At 41.1% G+C, this 23,361-nt stretch overlaps 1 protein-coding gene across 1 annotated transcript; it reads right to left on the bottom strand.

The window, feature by feature from the left end:
• Positions 1-12,929: 12,929 nt before the first annotated feature.
• On the bottom strand, positions 12,930-13,938 carry LOC125930967 (olfactory receptor 7A10-like). The gene has a single exon (XM_049643124.1). The coding sequence runs from the start codon at positions 13,924-13,926 to the stop codon at positions 12,958-12,960; it is 969 nt and encodes a 322-aa protein (XP_049499081.1). The 5' UTR covers positions 13,927-13,938; the 3' UTR covers positions 12,930-12,957.
• Positions 13,939-23,361: the final 9,423 nt, after the last annotated feature.

The following is a 23,361-nucleotide window of genomic DNA, read 5'->3' as shown; positions in this document are numbered from 1 at the left end:
ATTAAATAATGGGAGTAAAATAGAATTTGAAAATTTTACAAAAAATTAAAAAATAAAATAGAAAAAATTGAGGAAAAATCTTTTTAATAAAAATGGAAAATAAAAATAAATTTTTCCCTATCTGTATGCAAGAATAAGAAAAGAGAAGAAAAGGGAAAAAATTGAATAGATGGACCAGCAAACAGAATGAAATGCGTTTGAAATTATATCCGGTTTTTTTTCCTAGAAGTCAAACTATGAAGCAATTTCTAGACTGTAAACTAAGCAGGCAGAGAGACTTCTGGTGTTCCTCAACAGCACAGTTGGCCCAGTTTGGCCAGGCTTAGTGTAACGACTTCATTGTCCACTAGATAGAACAGCTTAGCTTACTGAGGTAGATTGTTGTGGTACATGTAGGCATGTAGGCACATGTGCGGGAGGGGTAAAAATGGCATCACCCCTCTACCCAGGGTCTAATATCAAAACTCTGTGCTCTCCCTGACAGGCAACCAAGCACCTCTCTTTTGTCTCTGGCTTTCCTCCACTCCCTGCTTCTATACTGTCCATGACCAAGCTGTCAGCTTGCCAGGCGTCACCTCCCTCCTGGGATTTATCTCAGATGGGGTTGTTTCCCAACACAGCACTTCTGAGGGACTGCAGGTTTGACCCGCTCAGACCCTCTGGGGAGAGTCTCACTGAGCAATGGCCGGGTGCCGGCCTGCACCTAGAAACGTTCGTGAGACCATGCTGATGCACATATCCAGAGACTGCATCTGGCTGCAAGCCTGCACCAGAAAAAGTTTGTGTGATCATGTAGCAGCAACGTTTCAGGGATTATGGAAAACCACAACACACATCTGGTGCCAAGTTTCACCTTTAACATCCTTGTTTCAATACCAATAAAAGAGGTCGTTCTCCAGGGTCTGCTGGGATCTTCACCTGTGGGGAGGCTGCACAGCCTCTACTGAATGTCCTACCAGCAAGGGAACCACCACTCCCCTTGTGACCCAAGAACCCCTCAGACCTTGCTCTCTACTCCTGGGGATTCACCCTTCCCACCAGAACACTACCAGGTATTGAGCTGTGGAGTTTCAGAACTCTGCACTCCCTGTTTATAGAGTCTTAATGGAATTTAAACCCCCTCCTTTCTCCCTTTTTTGTCCATTCCCTTGGGGCTATTTCCACTCTTCCTTTCTATCTCCAGCTGCTTTGGAGGGGGTGTTGTGCTTTTCCCATGCTCTCCCCTGTCTCCGTCCTCTCTTCACAAGCAAAAACAGCTCCCTGCCCTCCGTGGCCTCTCTCTCCCCCAGTTCACCACTCTGCGCCACATAACTGCCCAGTTCTGTGTTCAGGTGGTGGAGATTGTTGTGTTAATCCTCAAATCAGTTTTCTAGGTGTGCAAGATGGTTTCGTGTTGATCTGGCTGCATTTCAGGGACGAGAGATGAAAAAAAAAAAAAAAAACTACCATGCTGTTCCGCCATCTTGGCCCCTCCCCCAAGCTGATATGTTTTTCAACAACAACAACAAAAACAGAAATATAACCCAATGGAATACAAGGGAGTGCAGAAGTAAATTCAAATATATACAACTGAATGGTTTTTACACGTGTGTCAGGAAATTTCAATGACATATGCACAGCCTGTCCAAGAAATGGTGGTGGGAAACATGGATATCCACGTGCAAAAAGATGAAGTCGACCCTTCCAGCCACCATCTACCAGCATGACTCCAAGTGGGTCATGGACTGAAGCATAAGAAATATAACTGCAAGCACTTAGAAGAAAATACAGAAGTACATTTATATGACCCTGGATTTGACTATAATTTCCCAGATGTAACACCAAAAACACAGGCGATTAGAGAAAAAAGCATTTTGGCGAAATTAAAAATATTTGTACATTAGAGGGCACTATTTCCCAAGTGAAAAGACAACCAACAAAATGCAGAAAAGACTGGCAAATCGCATAGCTGGTAATGGATTAATATCCAAAATATATAGGGGGTTGGAGGGAAGATGGCGGCGTAGGAGGATGCTGGGCTCACCGCGCGTCCTGCCGATCACTTAGATTCCACCTACACCTGCCTAAAGAACCCAGAAAACCGCCAGAGGATTAGCAGAACGGAGTCTCCGGAGCCAAGCGCAGACGAGAGGCCCACGGAAGAGGGTAGGAAGGGCGGCGAGGCGGTGCGCGCTCCACGGACTGGCGGGAGGGAGCCGGGGCGGAGGGGCGGCCCGCCGGCCAAGCAGAGCCCCCGAGTCTGGCTGGCAAAAGCGGAGGGGCCGGACGGACTGTGTTCCCACAGCAAGCGCGACTTAGCGTCTGGGAGGTCATAAGTTAACAGCTCTGCTCGGAAAGCGGGAAGGCTGGAGGACAAAGGGAGGGAGAGCTGCTGAGCCCCCGGACGGCAGAGCTCAGCTTGGCGGGGAACAAAGGCGCTCGCCAGCGCCATCTCCCCCGCCCATCCCCCAGCCAAAATCCCAAAGGGAACCAGTTCCTGCCAGGGAACTTGCTCGCTCCGCGCAAACACCCAACTCCGTGCTTCTGCGGAGCCAAACCTCCGGCAGCGGATCTGACTCCCTCCCGCGGCCACAGGGCTCCTCCTGAAGTGGATCACCTAAGGAGAAGCGAGCTAAGCCTGCCCCTCCTGCCCCCGTGCACCTTGCCTACCCACCCCAGCTAATATGCCAGATCCCCAGCACCACAAGCCCGGCAGTGTGCAAGTAGCCCAGACGGGCCACGCCACCCCACAGTGAATCCCGCCCCTAGGAGAGGGGAAGAGAAGGCACACACCAGTCTGACTGTGGCCCCAGCGGGGGGCTGGGGGCAGACATCAGGTCGGACTGTGGCCCCGCCCACCAACTCCAGTTATACACCACAGCACTGGGGAAGTGCCCTGCGGGTCCTCACCACTCCAGGGACTCTCCAAAATGACCAAACGGAAGAATTCCCCTCAGAAGAATCTCCAGGAAATAACAACAGCCAATGAACTGATCAAAAAGGATTTAAATAATATAACAGAAAGTGAATTTAGAGTAATAGTCATAAAATTAATCGCTGGGCTTGAAAACAGTATACAGGACAGCAGAGAATCTCTTGCCACAGAGATCAAGGGACTAAGGAACAGTCACGAGGAGCTGAAAAGCGCTTTAAATGAAATGCAAAACAAAATGGAAACGACGACGGCTCGGATTGAAGAGGCAGAGGAGAGAATAGGTGAACTAGAAGATACAGTTATGGAAAAAGAGGAAGCTGAGAGAAAGAGATAAAAAAAATCCAGGAGTATGAGGGAAAAATTAGAGAACTAAGTGATACACTAAAAAGAAATAATATACGCATAATTGGTATCCCAGAGGAGGAAGAGAGAGGGAAAGGTGCTGAAGGGGTACTTGAAGAAATTATAGCTGAGAACTTCCCTGAACTGGGGAAGGAAAAAGGCATTGAAATCCAAGAGGCACAGAGAACTCCCTTCAGACGTAACTTGAATCGATCTTCTGCACGACATATCATAGTGAAACTGGCAAAATACAAGGATAAAGAGAAAATTCTGAAAGCAGCAAGGGATAAACATGCCCTCATATATAAAGGGAGACCTATAAGACTCGTGACTGATCTCTCCTTTGAAACTTGGCAGGCCAGAAAGGCTTGGCACGATATCTTCAGTGTGCTAAACAGAAAAAATATGCAGCTGAGAATCCTTTATCCAGCAAGTCTGTCATTTAGAATAGAAGGAGAGATAAAGGTCTTCCCAAACAAACAAAAACTGAAGGAATTTGTCACCACGAAACCAGCCCTACAAGAGATCCTAAGGGGGATCCTGTGAGACAAAGTACCAGAGACATCACTACAAGCATAAAACATACAGACATCACAATGACTCTAAACCCGTATCTTTCTATAATAACACTGAATGTAAATGGATTAAATGCACCAACCAAAAGACATAGGCTTTCAGAATGGATAAAAAAACAAGACCCATCTATTTGCTGTCTACAAGAGACTCATTTTAGATCTGAGGACACCTTTAGATTGAGAGTGAGGGGATGGAGAACTATTTATCATGCTACTGGAAGCCAAAAGAAAGCTGGAGTAGCCATACTTATATCAGACAAACTAGACTTTAAATTAAAGGCTGTAACAAGAGATGAAGAAGGGCATTATATAATAATTACAGGGTCTATCCATCAGGAAGAGCTAACAATTATAAATGTCTATGCGCCGAATACCGGAGCCCCCAGATATATAAAACAATGACTCATAAACATAAGCAACCTTATTGATAAGAATGTGGTCATTGCAGGGGACTTTAACACCCCACTTACAGAAATGGATAGATCATCTAGACACACGGTCAATAAAGAAACAAGGGCCCTGAATGATACATTGGATCAGATGGACTTGACAGATAGATTTAGAACTCTGCATCCCAAAGCAACAGAATACACTTTCTTCTCGAGTGCACATGGAACATTCTCCAAGATAGATCATATACTGGGTCACAAAACAGCCCTTCATAAGTTTACAAGAATTGAAATTATACCACGCATACTTTCAGACCACAATGCTATGAAGCTTGAAATCAAGCACAGGAAAAAGTCTGGAAAACCTCCAAAAGCATGGAGGTTAAAGAACACCCTACTAACGAATGAGTGGGTCAACCAGGCAATTAGAGAAGAAATTAAAAAATATATGGAAACAAACGAAAATGAAAATAAAACAATCCAAACGCTTTGGGACGCAGCGAAGGCAGTCCTGAGAGGAAAATACATTGCAATCCAGGCCTATCTCAAGAAACAAGAAAAACCGAAATACAAAATCTAACAGCACACCTAAAGGAAATAGAAGCAGAACAGCAAAGGCAGCCTAAACCCAGCAGAAGAAGAGAAATCATAAAGATCAGAGCAGAAATAAACAATATAGAATCTAAAAAAACTGTAGAGCAGATCAACGAAACCAAGAGTTGGTTTTTTGAAAAAATAAACAAAATTGACAAACCTCTAGCCAGGCTTCTCAAAAAGAAAAGGGAGATGACCCAAATAGATGAAATCATGAATGAAAATGGAATTATTACAACCAATCCCTCAGAGATACAAACAATTATCAGGGAATACTATGAAAAATTATATGCCAACAAATTGGACAACCTGGAAGAAATGGACAAATTCCTAAACACCCACACTCTTCCAAAACTCAATCAGGAGGAAATAGAAAGCTTGAACAGACCCATAACCAGAGAAGAAATTGAATCGGTTATCAAAAATCTCCCAACAAATAAGAGTCCAGGACCAGATGGCTTCCCAGGGGAGTTCTACCAGACGTTTAAAGCAGAGATAATACCTATCCTTCTCAAGCTATTCCAAGAAATAGAAAGGGAAGGAAAACTTCCAGACTCATTCTATGAAGCCAGTATTACTTTGATTCCTAAACCAGACAGAGACCCAGTAAAAAAAGAGAACTACAGGCTAATATCTCTGATGAATATGGATGCAAAAATTCTCAATAAGATACTAGCAAATCGAATTCAACAGCATATAAAAAGAATTATTCACCATGATCAAGTGGGATTCATTCCTGGGATGCAGGGCTGGTTCAACATTCGCAAATCGATCAACGTGATACATCACATTAACAAAAAAAAAGAGAAGAACCATATGATCCTGTCAATCGATGCAGAAAAGGCCTTTGACAAAATCCAGCACCGTTTCTTAATAAAAACTCTTGAGAAAGTCGGGATAGAAGGAACATACTTAAAGATCATAAAAGCCATTTATGAAAAGCCCACAGCTAACATCATCCTCAACGGGGAAAAACTGAGAGCTTTTTCCCTGAGATCAGGAACACGACAGGGATGCCCACTCTCACCGCTGTTGTTTAACATAGTTCTGGAAGTTCTAGCATCAGCAATCAGACAACAAAAGGAAATCAAAGGCATCAAAATTGGCAAAGATGAAGTCAAGCTTTCGCTTTTTGCAGATGACATGATATTATACATGGAAAATCCGATAGACTCCACCAAAAGTCTGCTAGAACTGATACATGAATTCAGCAAAGTAGCAGGATACAAAATCAATGTATAGAAATCAGTTGCATTCTTATACACTAACAATGAAGCAACAGAAAGACAAATAAAGAAACTGATACCATTCACAATTGCACCAAGAAGCATAAAATACCTAGGAATATATCTAACCAAAGATGTAAAAGATCTGTATGCTGAAAACTATAGAAAGCTTATGCAGGTAATTGAAGAAGATTTAAAGAAATGGAAAGACATTCCCTGCTCATGGATTGGAAGAATAAATATTGTCAAAATGTCAATACTACCCAAAGCTATGTACACATTCAATGCAATCCCAATCAAAATTGCACAAGCATTCTTCTCGAAACTAGAACAAGCAATCCTAAAATTCATATGGAACCACAAAAGGCCCCGAATAGCCAAAGTAATTTTGAAGAAGAAGACCAAAGCAGGAGGCATCACAATCCCAGACTTTAGCCTCTACTACAAAGCTGTCATCATCAAGACAGCATGGTATTGGCACAAAAACAGACACATAGACCAATGGAATAGAATAGAAACCCCAGAACTAGACCCACAAACGTATGGCCAACTCATCTTTGACAAAGCAGGAAAGAACATCCAATGGAAAAAAGACAGTCTCTTTAACAAATGGTGCTGGGAGAACTGGACAGCAACATGCAGAAGGTTGAAACTAGACCACTTTCTCACACCATTCACAAAAATAAACTCAAAATGGATAAAGGACCTGAATGTGAGACAGGAAACCATCAAAACCTTAGAGGAGAAAGCAGGAAAAGACCTCTCTGACCTCAGCCGTAGCAATCTCTTACTTGGCACATCCCCAAAGGCAAGGGAATTAAAAGCAAAAGTGAATTACTGGGACCTTATGAAGATAAAAAGCTTCTGCACAGCAAAGGAAACAACCAACAAAACTAAAAGGCAACCAACGGAATGGGAAAAGATATTTGCAAATGACATATCGGACAAAGGGCTAGTATCCAAAATCTATAAAGAGCTCATCAAACTCCACACCCGAAAAACAAATAACCCAGTGAAGAAATGGGCAGAAAACATGAATAGACACTTCTCTAAAGAAGACATCCAGATGGCCAACAGGCACATGAAAAGATGTTTAACGTCGCTCCTTATCAGGGAAATACAAATCAAAACCACACTCAGATATCACCTCACGCCAGTCAGAGTGGCCGAAATGAAGAAATCAGGAGACTATAGATGCTGGAGAGGATGTGGAGAAACAGGAACCCTCTTGCACTGTTGGTGGGAATGCAAATTGGTGCAGCCGCTCTGGAAAGCAGTGTGGAAGTTCCTCAGAAAATTAAAAATAGACCTACCCTATGACCCAGCAATAGCACTGCTAGGAATTTATCCAAGGGATACAGGAGTACTGATGCATAGGGGCACTTGTACCCCAATGTTTATAGCAGCACTCTCAACAATAGCCAAATTATGGAAAGAGCCTAAATGTCCATCAACTGATGAATGGATAAAGAAATTGTGGTTTATATACACAATGGAATACTACGTGGCAATGAGAAAAAATGAAATATGGCCCTTTGTAGCAACGTGGATGGAACTGGAGAGTGTGATGCTAAGTGAAATAAGCCATACAGAGAAAGACAGATACCATATGGTTTCACTCTTATGTGGATCCTGAGAAACGTAACAGAAACCCATGGGGGAGGGGAAGGAAAAAAAAAAAAAGGTTAGAGTGGGAGAGAGCCAAAGCATAAGAGACTGTTAAAAACTGAGAACAAACTGAGGGTTGATGGGGGGTGGGAGGGAGGGCAGGGTCTGTGATGGGTATTGAGGAGGGCACCTTTGGGATGAGCACTGGGTGTTGTATGGAAACCAATTTGACAGTAAATTTCATATATTCAAAAATAAAAAATAAATAAATAAATAAATAAAATAAAGAAAGAAAGAAAGAAAGAAAAGAAAGACCTCTAAGCTAAGTCAGTGTCTACTTTTGCATATTTATATATAACCTTCTGACGTGCAACCAAACAGTAATGCAAACAGTTTATTTCTTTTTGTATTAAGGGAAGTCAGAATAAAAATTTCTGGTTTGATCTCTAAAAAAAAAAAATTTAAAAAATTAAAAAAAATTTTAAAAAAACAAAATATATAAAGAATTTCAAAAATTCCACCAACCAAAAAACACAAACAACTCAATTTTAAAAAGGCAATTTTAAAATTTAAATTCCAATTACTTAACATACAGTATAATATTCATTTCAGGTGCACAATCCACTGACTCAATGCCTCCATAATAAAAACTTTTAAAAAAGATTAAAAAGAAAAAACAGTAAGTGCGGGCAATGATTTGGAGAAAAGAGAACCCTCTGATATTGTTGGTGGAAATAGAAACTGGAGTTGCCACTGCGGAAAAGAGTATAGAGGCTCCTTCAAGGCATAAATAAAGCCACTCTGCAATCCAGTAATTGCACTACGGGGTCATTACCCCAAAAATATTTTTAAAAAATTCAAAGGGATACTTGCACCTCTATGCTTACGGCAGCATCATTTACAATATCCAAATTGTGGAAGCAGCTCATGTGTCCACCAACAGATGAATGAATAAAGAAGATGTGGTACGTACACACACACACACACACACACACACACACACACTGGAATATTTTTCAGCCAATAAAAAAAAAACTGAAATCTTGCTTTTCAACCTTAGCATAAGCTAGAGGGTCTTATGCTAAATGAAATTAGTCATTCGGAGAAAAACAAATACCATATGCTTTCGTTCATATGTGCAATTTAAGAAACAGTACAAATGAGCAAGGGGAAGAAAGGACAGAGAAAACGAGAAACAGACTCTTAACTATAGAGAACAAACTGATGGTTACCAGAGGGTGTTGTGGGGGGGGGGGGGGGGGGGGGGAAATAGGTGATGGGGATTAAGGACTGTCCGTGTCATGATGAGCACCAGGTGTTGTACAGAAGTGCCGAATCACTATATTGTACACCTGAAACTAACATTACACTGTATGTTAACTGTACTGGAATTAAAATTTTTAAGTAAATTTAAAAAAAATTGTGAAAAGAAAAAGAAAGCAATAGACTCAAATAGACACTTCTCCAAAGAAGATATAGGTATGGATATTTAGAGGCAAATATGACTAATCATTAGGGAAATGCAAATCAAACCCATAATGTGATACCACAACACACATAGTAGAATGGCTATTTTTTTAAAACTAAACAGAAAATAATTGTTGGTGAGGATAAGGGAAATTGCAGCCCCGTGGTGCTTGCTGATGAGAATGAAAAGTGGCACAGCTAGTGTAGAAAAGATTGTGCCAGTTCCTTAAAATGTAAACATAGAATGATCATTTGGAGTTTCACTCCTGCTTATGTACCTACTTATATGTCCCAAAAGAATTTATTTTTATTTATTTTTAATTTTTTAATGTTTTTTTTTAGAGAGACAGACATGAGCAGGGGAGAGAGAGCAAGACCCAGAATCTGAAACAGGCTCCAGGCTCTGAGCTGTCAGCACAGAACCCGACCCAAGGCTCAAACCCACAAACCATGAGATCATGGCCTGAGCTGAAGGCTCAACCAACTGAGACACCCAGGGTCCTCTGTCCCAATAGAATTTAGAGCAGTGACTAGAACAGATTTTTGTACACCAATTTTCAAAACACCTTTATTCACAGTATCCAAAATGTGGAGACAACCCAAATGTCCATCAACAAACTCATGGATGAACAAAGTGTGGTGAACACATACAGCAGAACATCATTCAGCCTTTAACATGAATGGGATTCTGACACGAGCTATAACTTGGGTGAACCTCACAAATATTATGCGACCTGAAAGAAGCCGGCACAAACAGACCAATATTATACAATTACATGTATATGAGATACCTAGGGTAATCTCTTTAGGTAAACCTAAAGAGAAGGTAGGATGGTGGGACACAGGGGCTGGGCAGAGGGGCAATACGAATTTAGTATTTCAAGGAGACGGAAGTTCAGTTTGAGACGATGAGGACGTTCTGGAGATTGATAGAGGTGGTGGGTGCTCAACAGTGAGAAAGCGCTTAATGACACAGAAGTATATTTCAAAATGTTTAACGTTTAATGTTTAATATTTATATGTATTTTCCCCTGAGAAAACAAGGATGAAAAAAAGAGTGACATATTTGACAAGAACTTCATGGGGGTCTGGGTGGCTCAGTCAGTTAGGCATCCAACTCTAGATTTTGGCTCAGGTCATGATGTAACAATTTGTGACTTCGAGACCCACACTGCGCTCTGTGCTGGCAGAGTGGAGCCTGCTTGGGATTTTCTGTCTATCCCTCTCTCTGCACCTCCCAAGCTTACTCTCTCTCTCTCTCTCTCTCAAAGTAAATAAATGAACTTAAAAAAAAAAAGAATTTCAGGGGCGCCTGGGTGGCGCAGTCGGTTAAGCGTCCGACTTCAGCCAGGTCACGATCTCGCGGTCCGTGAGTTCGAGCCCCGCGTCAGGTTCTGGGCTGATGGCTCGGAGCCTGGAGCCTGTTTCCGATTCTGTGTCTCCCTCTCTCTCTGCCCCTCCCCAGTTCATGCTCTGTCTCTCTCTGTCCCAAAAATAAATAAAAAACGTTGAAAAAAAAATAAAAAAAATAAAAAAGAATTTCAGTTCCATAAAGGCTTAATGGGATATAGAGAAAGGAATCCAAAGTACAAGGAGATAAGTGCATGGTGATGGGTTTATCTTGTGTGATTCGATACCTCAACCACAAAGTACACTCAAACTAAGGAATCAGAGGACATAAAATTCATAAGGTCATTGAGAAATAGCTTGGGGAGGGCTATAATGTCTTCCTTGACAAGCTCTACAGAGCTTCTCCCTCATGTGATAGACTTACCATGGACATGCTGAAATTGAAATGCCTTTGTCCTGAGTTCAGCCCCTCCTGAATTGCCAGAGGCCATGTCAGCAGTCCAAAATGATTCTAGGTTTGTTATTCATAGTGTGTAAGAATTAACCACTCTCATCAACATTGGGGGGACCACATGGATTTTTGCAAAAGGAAAATTCATCATGGTGTCTCCAAGAAACAAAAATGATGAGCAGTTTACTAAGGGCCCATCGATTTGTGTAAGTAGAAAAATAAAGAACACAAAAAGAAAACAAAAAAATAAAACAACCACCTCCAATGATCATGAGGAAAAGATTGACCAGAGTCACCACAATAAAGGGTCATAATCTCTACCTGACTATCGGTCCTGAGACCGTCCACCGGCCCAGATCCTCAATTGGTGTAACCATTTACACCTGGTGGAAGGCTGTAAAATGGCACAATTGCTTTACATTTTCCTCCAAACCCAACCCAAAGGCTCTGAGGTGATAGCACAGGCTAGCTTATAATCGTTCATGAGGACTGTGGTCTAAACTAAAATTGGCGCCTTGCTATTGGGCAAAATGAGAGTAATGATACCGTGGAAACTGGCAAATGCTACAAGTAAGCTCTCTTCTTAATCTTTTGTTCTATTTTCCACCTTTCTTCTTGCTTTCCGCTTCTTTTTGTCTTTGCTTCTGAGAGATAGGTCCATGAACATTTATCTGCATACTAGTGTTTGGAGGGACCTGTGGACATTTAGCTGGAAAACTGTGAATCAGGTAATAGGAGATTACCATTATGGCTGACAATCCCAGTGGGGGCTTCTGGGGTCAGGTGATAAGGAGACATTCGTCTTAGTCTGTCTCACACAACACAGGTTAGGTCCTTGAGTGTCTCCTGCTCACACTGCCTAATTTCTGGGATGCAGCATTAGAAAAGATGGCGGTGGCAATAGGCAGAGTAGCCATATTGTGTGTGAGATCTGTGAAGAGCCTATTACGGTAGGAGGTGCTGAGGGAAATCACAGGACAGCGTTGCTGCCTACCAAAACATTAAAGGAAAAATGACAATGCATCCCTGGGAAAATCACCAAGAATGACACCATCAAGGCCTGAAACATCAGGAGTTGCAATTTCTATTACCTTCACACTTTATTTATGTTTAGGACTGTGTGAGGGGAAACTGAAGATTGCATAGCAAAGATGGATTATTGCAAACTAACCACAGAGGGTTCCAGGGGCCTCTGCTCTTGCAGATGTGATCTCCTTCCAAGGTGGATTGACATAAAGCCCTGGAAACTCATCTATCAATTCTGATATGTTCAATGGTTTTCCTCCAAAAGAAGATAATCTAATATATCTGTATATATATAAATACATACGATAAAGATATTGCTTTAAACCCATAGCAAAAGCGTTTCACATTAACTTCAGTGGCTCCTCCTATCACATTAAAAGTACTCAATTTGCTGTATTAGGTATATGTTCTTAAATATCACAATCGGGGCACTAGGATGGCTCAGTGGTTGACCATCCAACTTTGCCTCAGGTCATGATCTTGTAATTCATGGGTTTGAGCCTGCACTGTGCTCTGTGCTGACAGCTCAGAGCCTGGAGACTGCTTCTGATTCTGTGCCTTCCTCTCTCTCTCTGCCCCTACTCCCCCATCCCTCAAAAAATAAATAAACATTAAAAAAATTAAGAATCCATGGGATGAAGTTTAATGAGAGGCCTAAACAGTTTTAGAGAAATACAGAAGAGGGGTGTCTGGGTGACTGAACCAGTAGGCGCCCCACTCTTGATTGTGGTCCAAGTCATGATCTCAAAATTTCTGACATTGAGCCCCACTTCAGGCTCTGTGCTGATAGCATGGACATGGCTTGTGATATTCCCTCAATCTCTCTCACCCTCACCACTTGCTCTTACTCTCTCTCAAAATAAATACCTTACAAACTACAGAAGAAATACTTGTGCATAAAGTATGAAAAATTTCTAGCAACCGAATACTGTAGAAAGATAAACTGCAGACTGTCAGCCTCTGAACTGATACAAATATCATGATCTAGGTCTTCTAGGGTTTTAAGCCCGGTTACTCAAGTCTTTATCTTGCAACAAAGAATCCTACATGCAGACAATGTCTCTCGGCTAAAGAGATTTCTCAGGGCTTGCTTGATGTCTCTGTTCCTCAGACCATAGATGAAGGGGTTCAACATGGGTGTCACCACCGTGTACATGACTGAGGCTATGGCACTTGCCCTGGAGTTTTGTGCAGCAGCAGAACTCAGATACACCCCAAGGCATGTGCCATAGAACAAAGAGACCACTGAGAGATGAGACCCACACGTGGAAAATGCTTTATACTTGCCCCTCACTGATGAAATTCTCAAAATGGAAGTGACAATTCTAGAGTAAGAGAACAGGATACCAGTGAGTGGAACAACACCCAGAAGTCCACTTACCAAATACACTGCCAGGTCATTGAGGAAAGTATCAGAGTAAGCAAGTTGGATCACCTGCTTAAGTTCACAGAAAAAGTGAAGGATTTCCAGCTCTGTGCAAAAAGAGAGTCGCAAAATCAGTAAGTCAAGTAATAGAGAGTAAAAAACACCCAATAACCAGCATACCAGGAGCAGGATGCCACAGAACTTGGGGTTCATGATGACCATGTAGTGCAGTGGCTGACAGATGGCCACAAACCGGTCATAGGCCATCACTGTCAAGAGTATGTTATCTAATACTCCAAAAAGCATGAAAAAGTACATCTGGCTGAGGCAGCCTTCATAGGTGATCACTTTGCTCTGCGTCTGGATGTTCAGCAGCATCTTTGGGACGGTGGTGGAGGTGAAACAGATGTCTGAAAAGGACAGGTTGGAGAGGAAGAAGTACATGGGCGTGTGGAGGCGGGGGTCCGTGATAATGGCCAGGATCATGAGCAGGTTCCCAGTGAAGGTGACCAGGTACATGGACAGGAACACCCAAAAGAGAAGTGACTGCAGCCCCCCCTCATCTGAGAGTCCCAGGAGAATAAATTGTGTGGCACAGGTTTGATTTCTTTCTTCCATGTAACTGACGAAAACAGCTGGAACAGAGACAAGAACATTGTAAAGACACCAGCAGTGATCACAGTATTGAAAGAAATGCTTCGTTTTCAACACACTTCACCCATTAATTCTTACACATTCCCTACCAATCTAGAATATGTACCAGAAAATTTCAGGGACTCTCAAATGCTCCATGTTTTCCGTGAGTCTGAAACTGTTCACAATTCTTGTTCTGAATCAAAATAATTTCAAAGCAGTGTTCTCCATAAATTTCCTGAGATTTTTTCGCCCAACAAAATTTAACAAAAATATCTTGTAACAAATAATGTTGAAAGCATTACAAAAAGTAGTGATGGGTGTTTGCCCTTAACAACACTGAGTCTTAGACGTTTATGTGTGTGAAGAGGGAGGAATAGAATATTAATAAATGAATAAATGATGTTTTAAGTGGTGGTTACAACTAATAAGTAAAATAATTCAGGAAAAATTAGTCTAAGTAGAAGGGAAACTTGCCAATGTGTCAAGTCAAACAGGGGCTTCTGACCTAGAAAACTAAGGGATATATGAACCTTCCCAATTACTTTGAGAAAACCAGTTAAGCCAGAGAAACCGCATATGCAAAGGCCTTCAGTCAAGAGCTCACCGGAAACCATCAGGCAACATCAAAGAAAAAGTTGTGAGCAGAGCAGGTAACACAATGGGAGAGAGAAGAGACAAACAAACAAGAGAGAAGAGCTCAAAGCCTCCTGCATCTTTAGAAACATTCTAAGGCAGTGGACACAACAGTTCAGTGTCGTTTTTATATTTATATGTTATATATAATGTCTGTCTACAACACGATACATTTTATGTAATGTATACTAATGGAACATAATTCATTCCTCCATAATTCTCTTTCTCTCTACCTTTACTCTAGGTCTCCAGTTGGTGTAATTTCTGTAGTTTTTACCTCATAAGACAGCTTCAGCTTGCTACAAATGCTTAATATGTGTGTACTTCACTAATAAATTCTCTTTGTTCTACACACACACACACACACACACACACACACACACACACACGTGGGTAGGGAAAGCAACAGAGAGTTCTCCATTATTGTGGTACCGTGTACTCTTACAGCTGAAGCACAACTTTTTAGAAATCAGGGGACGGGCTATGCCATTAGTCAAAGAGTTTCTTTCTCTGATGAGAATTGTATTTTGTTGTAGGCATTCCAGTAGAGTAGTCACAGCTATGAATCACGAGAACCACCCAGAATTAGAAGAATTACCATTAATCTTTCTCAACTGCTTCCAAAAAATTCAAATGGGAAACACTTCCTACTTTAATTGTTCAGGCCACCATTGCACTGTACCAAAGCCAAGAAGAGGCACTGCAAGAAAAGAAAAGTACAAAATGATATTCCCAAAGAATATTTATGTGAAAATCTTCGACTAAATAGTACTAATTCAAGCACATCAGCCTTTGATCATGATGTAGAAAAAGATTATGCATCCTGACCAAGTGGGATTTATTCCTGGAAGGCAAGGATGGTTTAACTAATAAATCTCCCTTGGTGTAATACGACAGGTTGACAAAAAGAAGGATAAAAGCATATGATTATCTCAACATATGGTAAATAAAACGTGACAAAATGGTGCATACCTTGATAGTAATAACTGTCCAGAAACTATGAACAGAAGGATAGTTCCACAACACGAAATAGGTCATATATGAAAACCCACCTCTAAAATCCTTCTCAACAGTGAAACACTGAGAGCAACCACTAAGATAAAGCAAGATAAGCATGTCTGTTTCATACCTTTTATGCAACATGGCATTGCATGTTCCAGACAGAGCAACTAAGCAAAAAAAAGAAAGAAAAGTAAAAGGAAACAAAAGGCATCAAAATTAGAATGGAAGATGTAATATGATTTCTCTTCCCAAAGAAGGTGATCGTATTTTAAAAAAAAAAAATATAGCATTAAAAACAAGAAAAACCGTTGGAGTAATAAACGAATTCAGCACTTTTGCAGAGTGTAAATCAAAACAAACATAAAACTCAGGTGGCTGATGGAATCCTAGAATGGAGTGGATCATGTGGAAGTTAAACAATCTAACTCTATTACAATTGTATGAGACAATCTCAGTGAAACAGGAGGGCAAAAAGAAGTGCAGAAAAACAAGATCTGGGGAAAAAGAAAAGACCGTAAAACCAGACATAAAAGAAATTGCACAGAAGCACTGCTCTACACTTGATAAAATGCATCCCGTGGGGTATTGTTAACGACGCTGATACTTCTGCACATGTTAACTGAAGTTGAGCATGTAAGGAAATGGAGAGTAAATGGTGGGAATGAGGTATCACATGTGATGTGGTATTTTACATGTAAGCAAGGTGGCATAGCTCTTATAATCCTTTGGTGATTAGAGTTGGTGCCATCAGTATGAACTTGCTTTAGCTTATATAAAAATACAGAGGGTTACATATAGACTCATGTATGGATGTCTGCATGTACACAGAGTAGTAAGCACTCCTGTGTCCTTGCCAGGTCAATCGAGGAGATATAGAGACCCTGGTAGCAATATGCCACCAGGCACCAAGATCTTGAATCTCATCCCATGATCCAATAAAATAAAACAGGGCTCCTCGCAGAAATGACTGCTTGTAGGGCTCAGAGGAAAATACAGTATGCTCAGGTTGAAGCATCTCTTCCTGTAAGACTGCTACCCCCAATAGTCAAGAATGATAGGGACATGTCAGCTAACTGAAGAAGCTCCCCAATGCAAAGTAAGACCAATTAGAGCACCAAAATAAAGTAGTATTGTGTTATAACCCAGGGCATATAATGTAAATACTTGAAAAATAAATATGGAAGACACAACATCAAGTGCAGAAGAAAACCAATGATTTACAGAAATATTCTACTCTTAAGGAGGTGTGAGAGAACTCACCCTGCTTTAAGATGGGGCTGCATAGAAAGTCGCTACAGGAGGACAGGATGGAAAGAAAGGAGAAAGAGAAATCTGACAAACCCTGTCACAGCCGGCATCAATAGCAACCCCAATGAGAAATAGTCATGTTGACAGTGTGCACCCTTGATGTCACGAGATGAGCAGGGCAGTTTCCCTCTCTGGTCTTCCGGTCCAACTTCCACAGTCCCGGTATAGTCAGGAAAAAGAGAATAATAAGGTGTGTCCAAAAGGAGATTATTTTACAGAACACCTGACCAGTAGTCCTCAGAACTATCAATCGCTTCAATCATAAAGCAAGCCTGAGACACAGTCACTATGTGTGGAGGCTCAGGAGATATGAGAATTGAAACTAACATGTGGAAGAGATAGGCTGTGATCAAAACAGCAGAAACTGGGGAGGGGGCTTATGATAACTCCCTGATCTATCACAGCAAATTGTTTCTGTAAATGGACAACTGTTCAAATATTAAAGGGGATGAAAAATGAGAGATATTAATGAAATGCAAAGCTTTGGGAGCACTGAGCTCTGAGCGTGAAGAGCTCCAGGCTCCATTATTTGCTGTGTATAAGCAGTATCACTGCTGTCGCTTTCCATCAATAAAATAAAATAATGATACCACAGAAATAGTTTGGGAAACATTTCAATAACTTGATGACTATAGATATCTGGCATTGTTTCTAGTAAACATTTAAGAATGAATAAAAAAAATCCATCTGAGGTTTTGTATCCACGATTGCCACCCCCTCAGAGACCCGTCTTGCCTCTCCTGCCACGCTCGTGGTGCCATTTTTATCCCTAAATATGCTTCTCACACCCTGAATGCAGCAATAATTTTTTCCTCACAATACTGGGTCATTTTTACATAGAGAGTACCTGTTCATAGTTAATCTCCTGACACAAAGCCTGCACGTACTCTTTACTAGTTTCAGAGTTAAATTTCAACCCTCCAGCCAAAACATACATTTCTTTGGTCATCTGACTGATGCCTACCCAGCCAGGCTTCTATGGGTTCATTCTGCAGATTGTAGACCCTGCTCCTGATTGTTGGTGAGACAGTAAGGAGTATTTCTAATAACAGCAGCACAACTTCCGCTTTCCTTCATCTCTAAATTTCCCCCTCTGCTGTTTCTCCCTGGACTTCTCACCTCCCTTGTCCCTTGGAAGGACCCCAACACTAACGTCAAGGCTAAGTACCTACAGGCTTGTCTATGAAGTGTTCACTGACTCCCGTGAAAGAGTCCTCTTTTTGAAAACAATTAAGAATAAAATCAACAGTCAACTTTGGGGGATCTGCTTCCCCAGATTTCAATGCAATTTCACATTATAACATTAATTTATTTTTACATCTCTCATTCTGTTTCTCAAGTGAGTATCTTGAGAAAAGAAATACTGTCGTAGTCATTTATTTAGTCCCAGAATACATGGTACTGTCTACCATACATAAGTTTCTGAAAAAATGTGTCTTGAATGACTGCTATTAACCACCGTTTCAATAACAATAAACAGTCACTCCCAACAATGGAAGAAGCAACAATAAAAACAGAGGAAAGACTGTTGAGAGATGAAGGCCCATTGATGAAGCACTAACCTTGGAGGAGACGGATCAGGGAGAAATGGTTTAGTGTATCCAGAGTTGCCCTCCAGAATCAAAGCCTCATGGGCAGGGCTTGACATTACTAAACTCTCCTTAATTTATTGTCCCTGTTGAGGCCCCCAAAATAACTACCGATACAAGGGGACCCTCCCATCATAACTCATTTTCCCAGCACTTCTGAAGAGGCCATGGCTCACCCAGATGTTAGCACAGAACAGCGGGAGATCAATGACCCAGTCTCTCCCATGGATGAGTGATGTGTTGGAAGTTATATCCTTAGGAAGGGAAAAAGACATGGCCCCACTCATGAAGGCTCTGGAGGACACAGCTATGTGTTCATATCACCTGAGATTACAAGAGTCGACTTCATGGGTGCAGCAAAGGCATTTTAATTTCTGTAGCTGTAGGGAATGAATTCCCATGAGTCTCATTAATGAGATATTCTTTTGTCTCTCTTCCCTTTACAAGACTTGGATCTCTAGCGCTAGGAGAGAAAAGAAGAATGCAAACTTATCCCATTGTGGGTATGGGGACACAGACTTGGCATTCCCAGATTGTCTCTTATCCCATTTTAACTCTCTTATCCCAGAAGGAGGTGCCCTGTCTTTAGAGGTTCTCATTAATAAGCCATAGCCACTGTAGTAACTATCCAATTCTGGTTTTGAAGAATTCTGTGTATCCTAAATCTCTTCTTTCTCCCATCTGTACCCCTTCTGTTAGCTCACAATCATGGAACCCCCAGGCCCCACAGTGCTTCTCTTTTCTTCCTGTTTCTCATTCTCCTTCAATGTGGGCAATATCTTTTTAACATCACTTGACCATTTGCTTTTGGGCATCCTCTAAACTGCTCATTAGCAGCTGTGGGGCAGTAGGCACTAAGCAACGTGGTAGGAGGAAGACAAGTGTAAGAAGGGTCCTTTCTATTGAGGACCTCACAGTCTCAACAGGACAAGAAACATAAAAATAAATGCAAATTTGCCATTTGCAGTGACGTGGATGGAGGTAGAATGTATTATGTGAACAGAGATAAGAATCCGAGAAAGACAACTACCACATGATTTCGCCCATATTGGAATTGAATTAACAAAACAAATGAACGTGTGTGAAGGGGGAAAGAGGAGAAAGGGAAAGAGACCACAAGAGACAATAGTCAGATGGAGGAAGGTGGGAGGGAGATGGGCTAGATGAGTGTTGGGTTAAGGAGAGCACTTTTGATGAGCACCTGGTGCTGTATGGAAGTGATGAATTACTGAATTCTCCTCCTGAAACCAGTATTGCACTCTATGTTAACCACCTAAAATATAAATTTGAAAATAAAACATACATGAATGAACTACCCTGAAGGGGCACTGACACATCAGAAAAAGAATACAACCCTAGTCAACTTTTCCAGAAGAGTTGAGTGAAGGCCGCACAAACAAGCTTCTCTTTGTCCCAACTCTTGATGAGGGAGAAGGGGATAAGGCACTCCAAGAGGAAGTATCTGGGCAGCCAATGTGGGAAATACTTCATACTTGCTGGCCAATAATCAGGGGGCAAGTAGGACAATTCAAACATGACCCTGAGCAGTTAGCCTGCAGAGAGAAGAGATGCTTGTATTTTTGCTACAGGTTTGACACATACTTATGAAAATAGTGGAGTTTCAGTGCAGATTTCATGATGAGATGTCGAGGATCAAGTCCTCCCTGTGGAAAACTCACCATGCAATCATGTTAGACACAGACTCTTGATATGACAATAGTCAAAGAAAACTGTAGATGGAAAAATAGGGAAGGAATGGACACTTTTAAAAGGTGAAAAGACATAATAAAATATTATGTAAGAATGCAATTGGATGCACCTAGAGGGCAGAGTGCCGAGTGAAATGAGCCAGCCAGAGAAAGACAAATACCATTTGATGTCACTCATATGTGGAATATAAGAATTAAAAGAAAGGACCAAACAAGAAAAGACAGACATAAACACAGACTCTTTAACACAGAAAACAAATAGGTGGTTGCAAGAGGGAATGTGGGTGGGGATGGGTGAGATAGATAAAGGGTATTAAGAATACACTGATGTCCTTGAGCACTGAACAGTGTATAGAATTGTTAAGCATTACATTGTACACGTCAAATTAATACAACACTTGTAAATTATACCTCAATATAAATAATGCCCAGGGAAGGGAGAAAATATGATTTTCAGATTTACCACATTATAATTTCAAACTGATCTGTTTCCAACAACAGCGACAAAAACAGAAATATAACTCAATGGAAAACGAGGGGCCCCTGAAATAAACTCAAATATGATGATTGAATGATTTTTGCCAAGAGTGCCAGGACAGTTCAGTAGTAAATAGACAGCCTTTTCAAGTCATGGTGATGGAAAACCTGGATATCCCCATGCAAAAATATGAAGCTAACTGTTCTGTCCACCATCTACCAACATGACTCGAAATGGATCACAGGCTGAAGCATAAGAAATATACCTATAGGCACTAAAAAGAAAATACAGAGGTACATCTTTATGACACTAGATTGGACAAAGATTTCCTGTTTAGAACACCAAAGACACAGGCAATTAGAGAAGCAATTATTTTGGCAGAATTAAAATTTTTGTGCATGAAAGGGCACAAAGTAAAAAGGCAACCAACAAAATGGAAAAAAGATTGACAAAGCACACACCTGGTAACAGATTAATATCCAAAATATGTAAAAATTTTCAAAAATTCCACAGCTAAAACCCCCAAACAATTCAATTTTAAAAAGCCAATCCTTTTGGGGTGCCTGAATGGCTCAATCAGTTAAGTGTCCAACTTCGGCTCAGGTCATGATCTCATGGTTTGTGAGTTCGAGCCCCACGTCAGGCTCTGTGCTGTCATCTTGGAGCCTGGAGCCCACTTCAGATTCTGGGTCTTCCTCTCTGTCCCTTCCCTGCTCATTATCTGTCTCTCTCTCTCTCTCTCTCTCTCTCTCTCTCTCTCTCCCTCTCAAAAAGAAATAAACATTAAAAAAATTTTAACGAAATCCTTTTATTTAAATCCCAGTTACTTAACATACACTGTAATATTAGTTTCTGGTGTACTATACAGGGATTCAATGCTTCCATAATAAAAAAACGTTAAAAATTTTTTAAAAATAGAAACAACCAGTGTGAGTAATGGTTTGGGGAAAAAAGGGAACCCTCTGGTATTGTTGGTGGGAATCAAAACTGGAGCCACCACCGTGGAAAAGAGTATAGAGGTTCCTTCAAGGCATCAATAAAGCTTCCCCACAATCCAGTAATTGCACTACTGGGTCATTACCCAAAACATACCAAAAAAAAAAAAAATTCAAAGGGACACTTGCACCTCTATATTTATAGTAGTATCATTTGCGATAACCAAAGGGTGGCAGCAGCCCAAGTGTCAACCAATATGTGAATGAAAAAAGAAGATACGGTACATGTAGACACACGATGGAATATTTTTCAGCCAGTGAAAACAAAAATGACATCTTGCATTTGGCATCAGGTCCACGGAGCTAGAGAGTATTACTAAACGAAATCAGCAATTCAGAGAAAGACAAATACCATAGGAGTTCACGCACATGTGGAATTCAAGAAACAATACAAATGAGCAAAGGGAAAAAAGGCAAACCAAGAAACAGACTCTTAACTATATAGAGAACCAACTGATAGTTACCAGAGGGTGACGCGTGGGGGATGGGTGAAATAGGTGATGGGGATTAAGGAGTGTCCTTGTCATGATGAGCACCGGGTGTTGTACAAAAGTGCCGAATCACTATATTGTACACCTGAAACTAATATTACACTGTATGTTAACTGTACTGGAATTAAAATTTTTAAATAAATTTAAAAACAAAAGTAATGGTGAAATAAAAAGAACATGGACTATGGACTCAAATAGACACTTCTCCAAAGAAGATCGAGGCATGGCTACTTAGACGCACAACATGACTAATCATTAGGGAATGCAAATCAAACCTACAATGTGATTATAGTATAGTATAATGGGTACTAGAATGCCTACTAGAATGCATACTAGAATGTATAGTACGGTATAATGCGTACTAGAATGTCTATTGTTAAACCCCAAAACAAAAAATAACTGTTGGTGAGGATAAGGAGAAATTGCAACCTGGTGGCACTTGCTGATGCCAATGAAACGTGGCACAGCTACCGTAGAAAAGATTGTGCCGGTTCCTCAAAGTGTAAACATAGAATGATCACCTTTGTTCACAGTCACCAAAACGTGGAGACAGCCTGGATGTCCATCAACAAACTCACGGACGAACAAAGTGTGGTGAACACATAGAGTGGAACATCATTCAGCCTTTACAATGGGTGGAATTCTGGCACGGGCTACAACTTGGGTGAACCTCACAAACATTAGGCTAACTGAAAGAAAGCCGGCACAAAAGGACCAATATTATACAATTACACATATATGAGATACCTAGAGTGAACAGTTTTAGAGACAGAGGGTAGGGTGGTGGGAGACAGGGGCTGGGCAGAGGGGCAATACAAACTTAGTATTTCAAGTAGACAGAGGCTCATTTTGAGAATATGAGAGAGTTCTGGAGGTGGATAGAAGTGGTGGCTGCTCAACTGTGGGAAAGTGCTTAAGGCCCCATAAGTATATTTCAAAGTGTTTAAAATAAAAATTTTATGTATATTTCACACTGACCAAAAAAAAAAAAAAAGATGAAAAAAAGAGAGACATACTTTAAAAGAATTTCAGGGGTGCCTGGGTGGCTCAGTCTGTTAGGCATTCAACTCTTGATTTTGGCTCAGGTCATGATCTAACAATTTGTGAGTTTGAACCCCCTATCAGGCTCTGCACTAGCAGAGTTCAGCATTTCCACGCAAAAATATAATGGGCAGCTTACTAAGGGCACACCCGATTTGTGTAACTAAAAAT

The sequence above is a fragment of the Panthera uncia genome, chromosome A2 (assembly GCF_023721935.1).
Source record: "Panthera uncia isolate 11264 chromosome A2, Puncia_PCG_1.0, whole genome shotgun sequence".
Taxonomy (NCBI): domain Eukaryota; kingdom Metazoa; phylum Chordata; class Mammalia; order Carnivora; family Felidae; genus Panthera; species Panthera uncia.
This window is presented reverse-complemented; position numbering and strand designations above follow the sequence as displayed.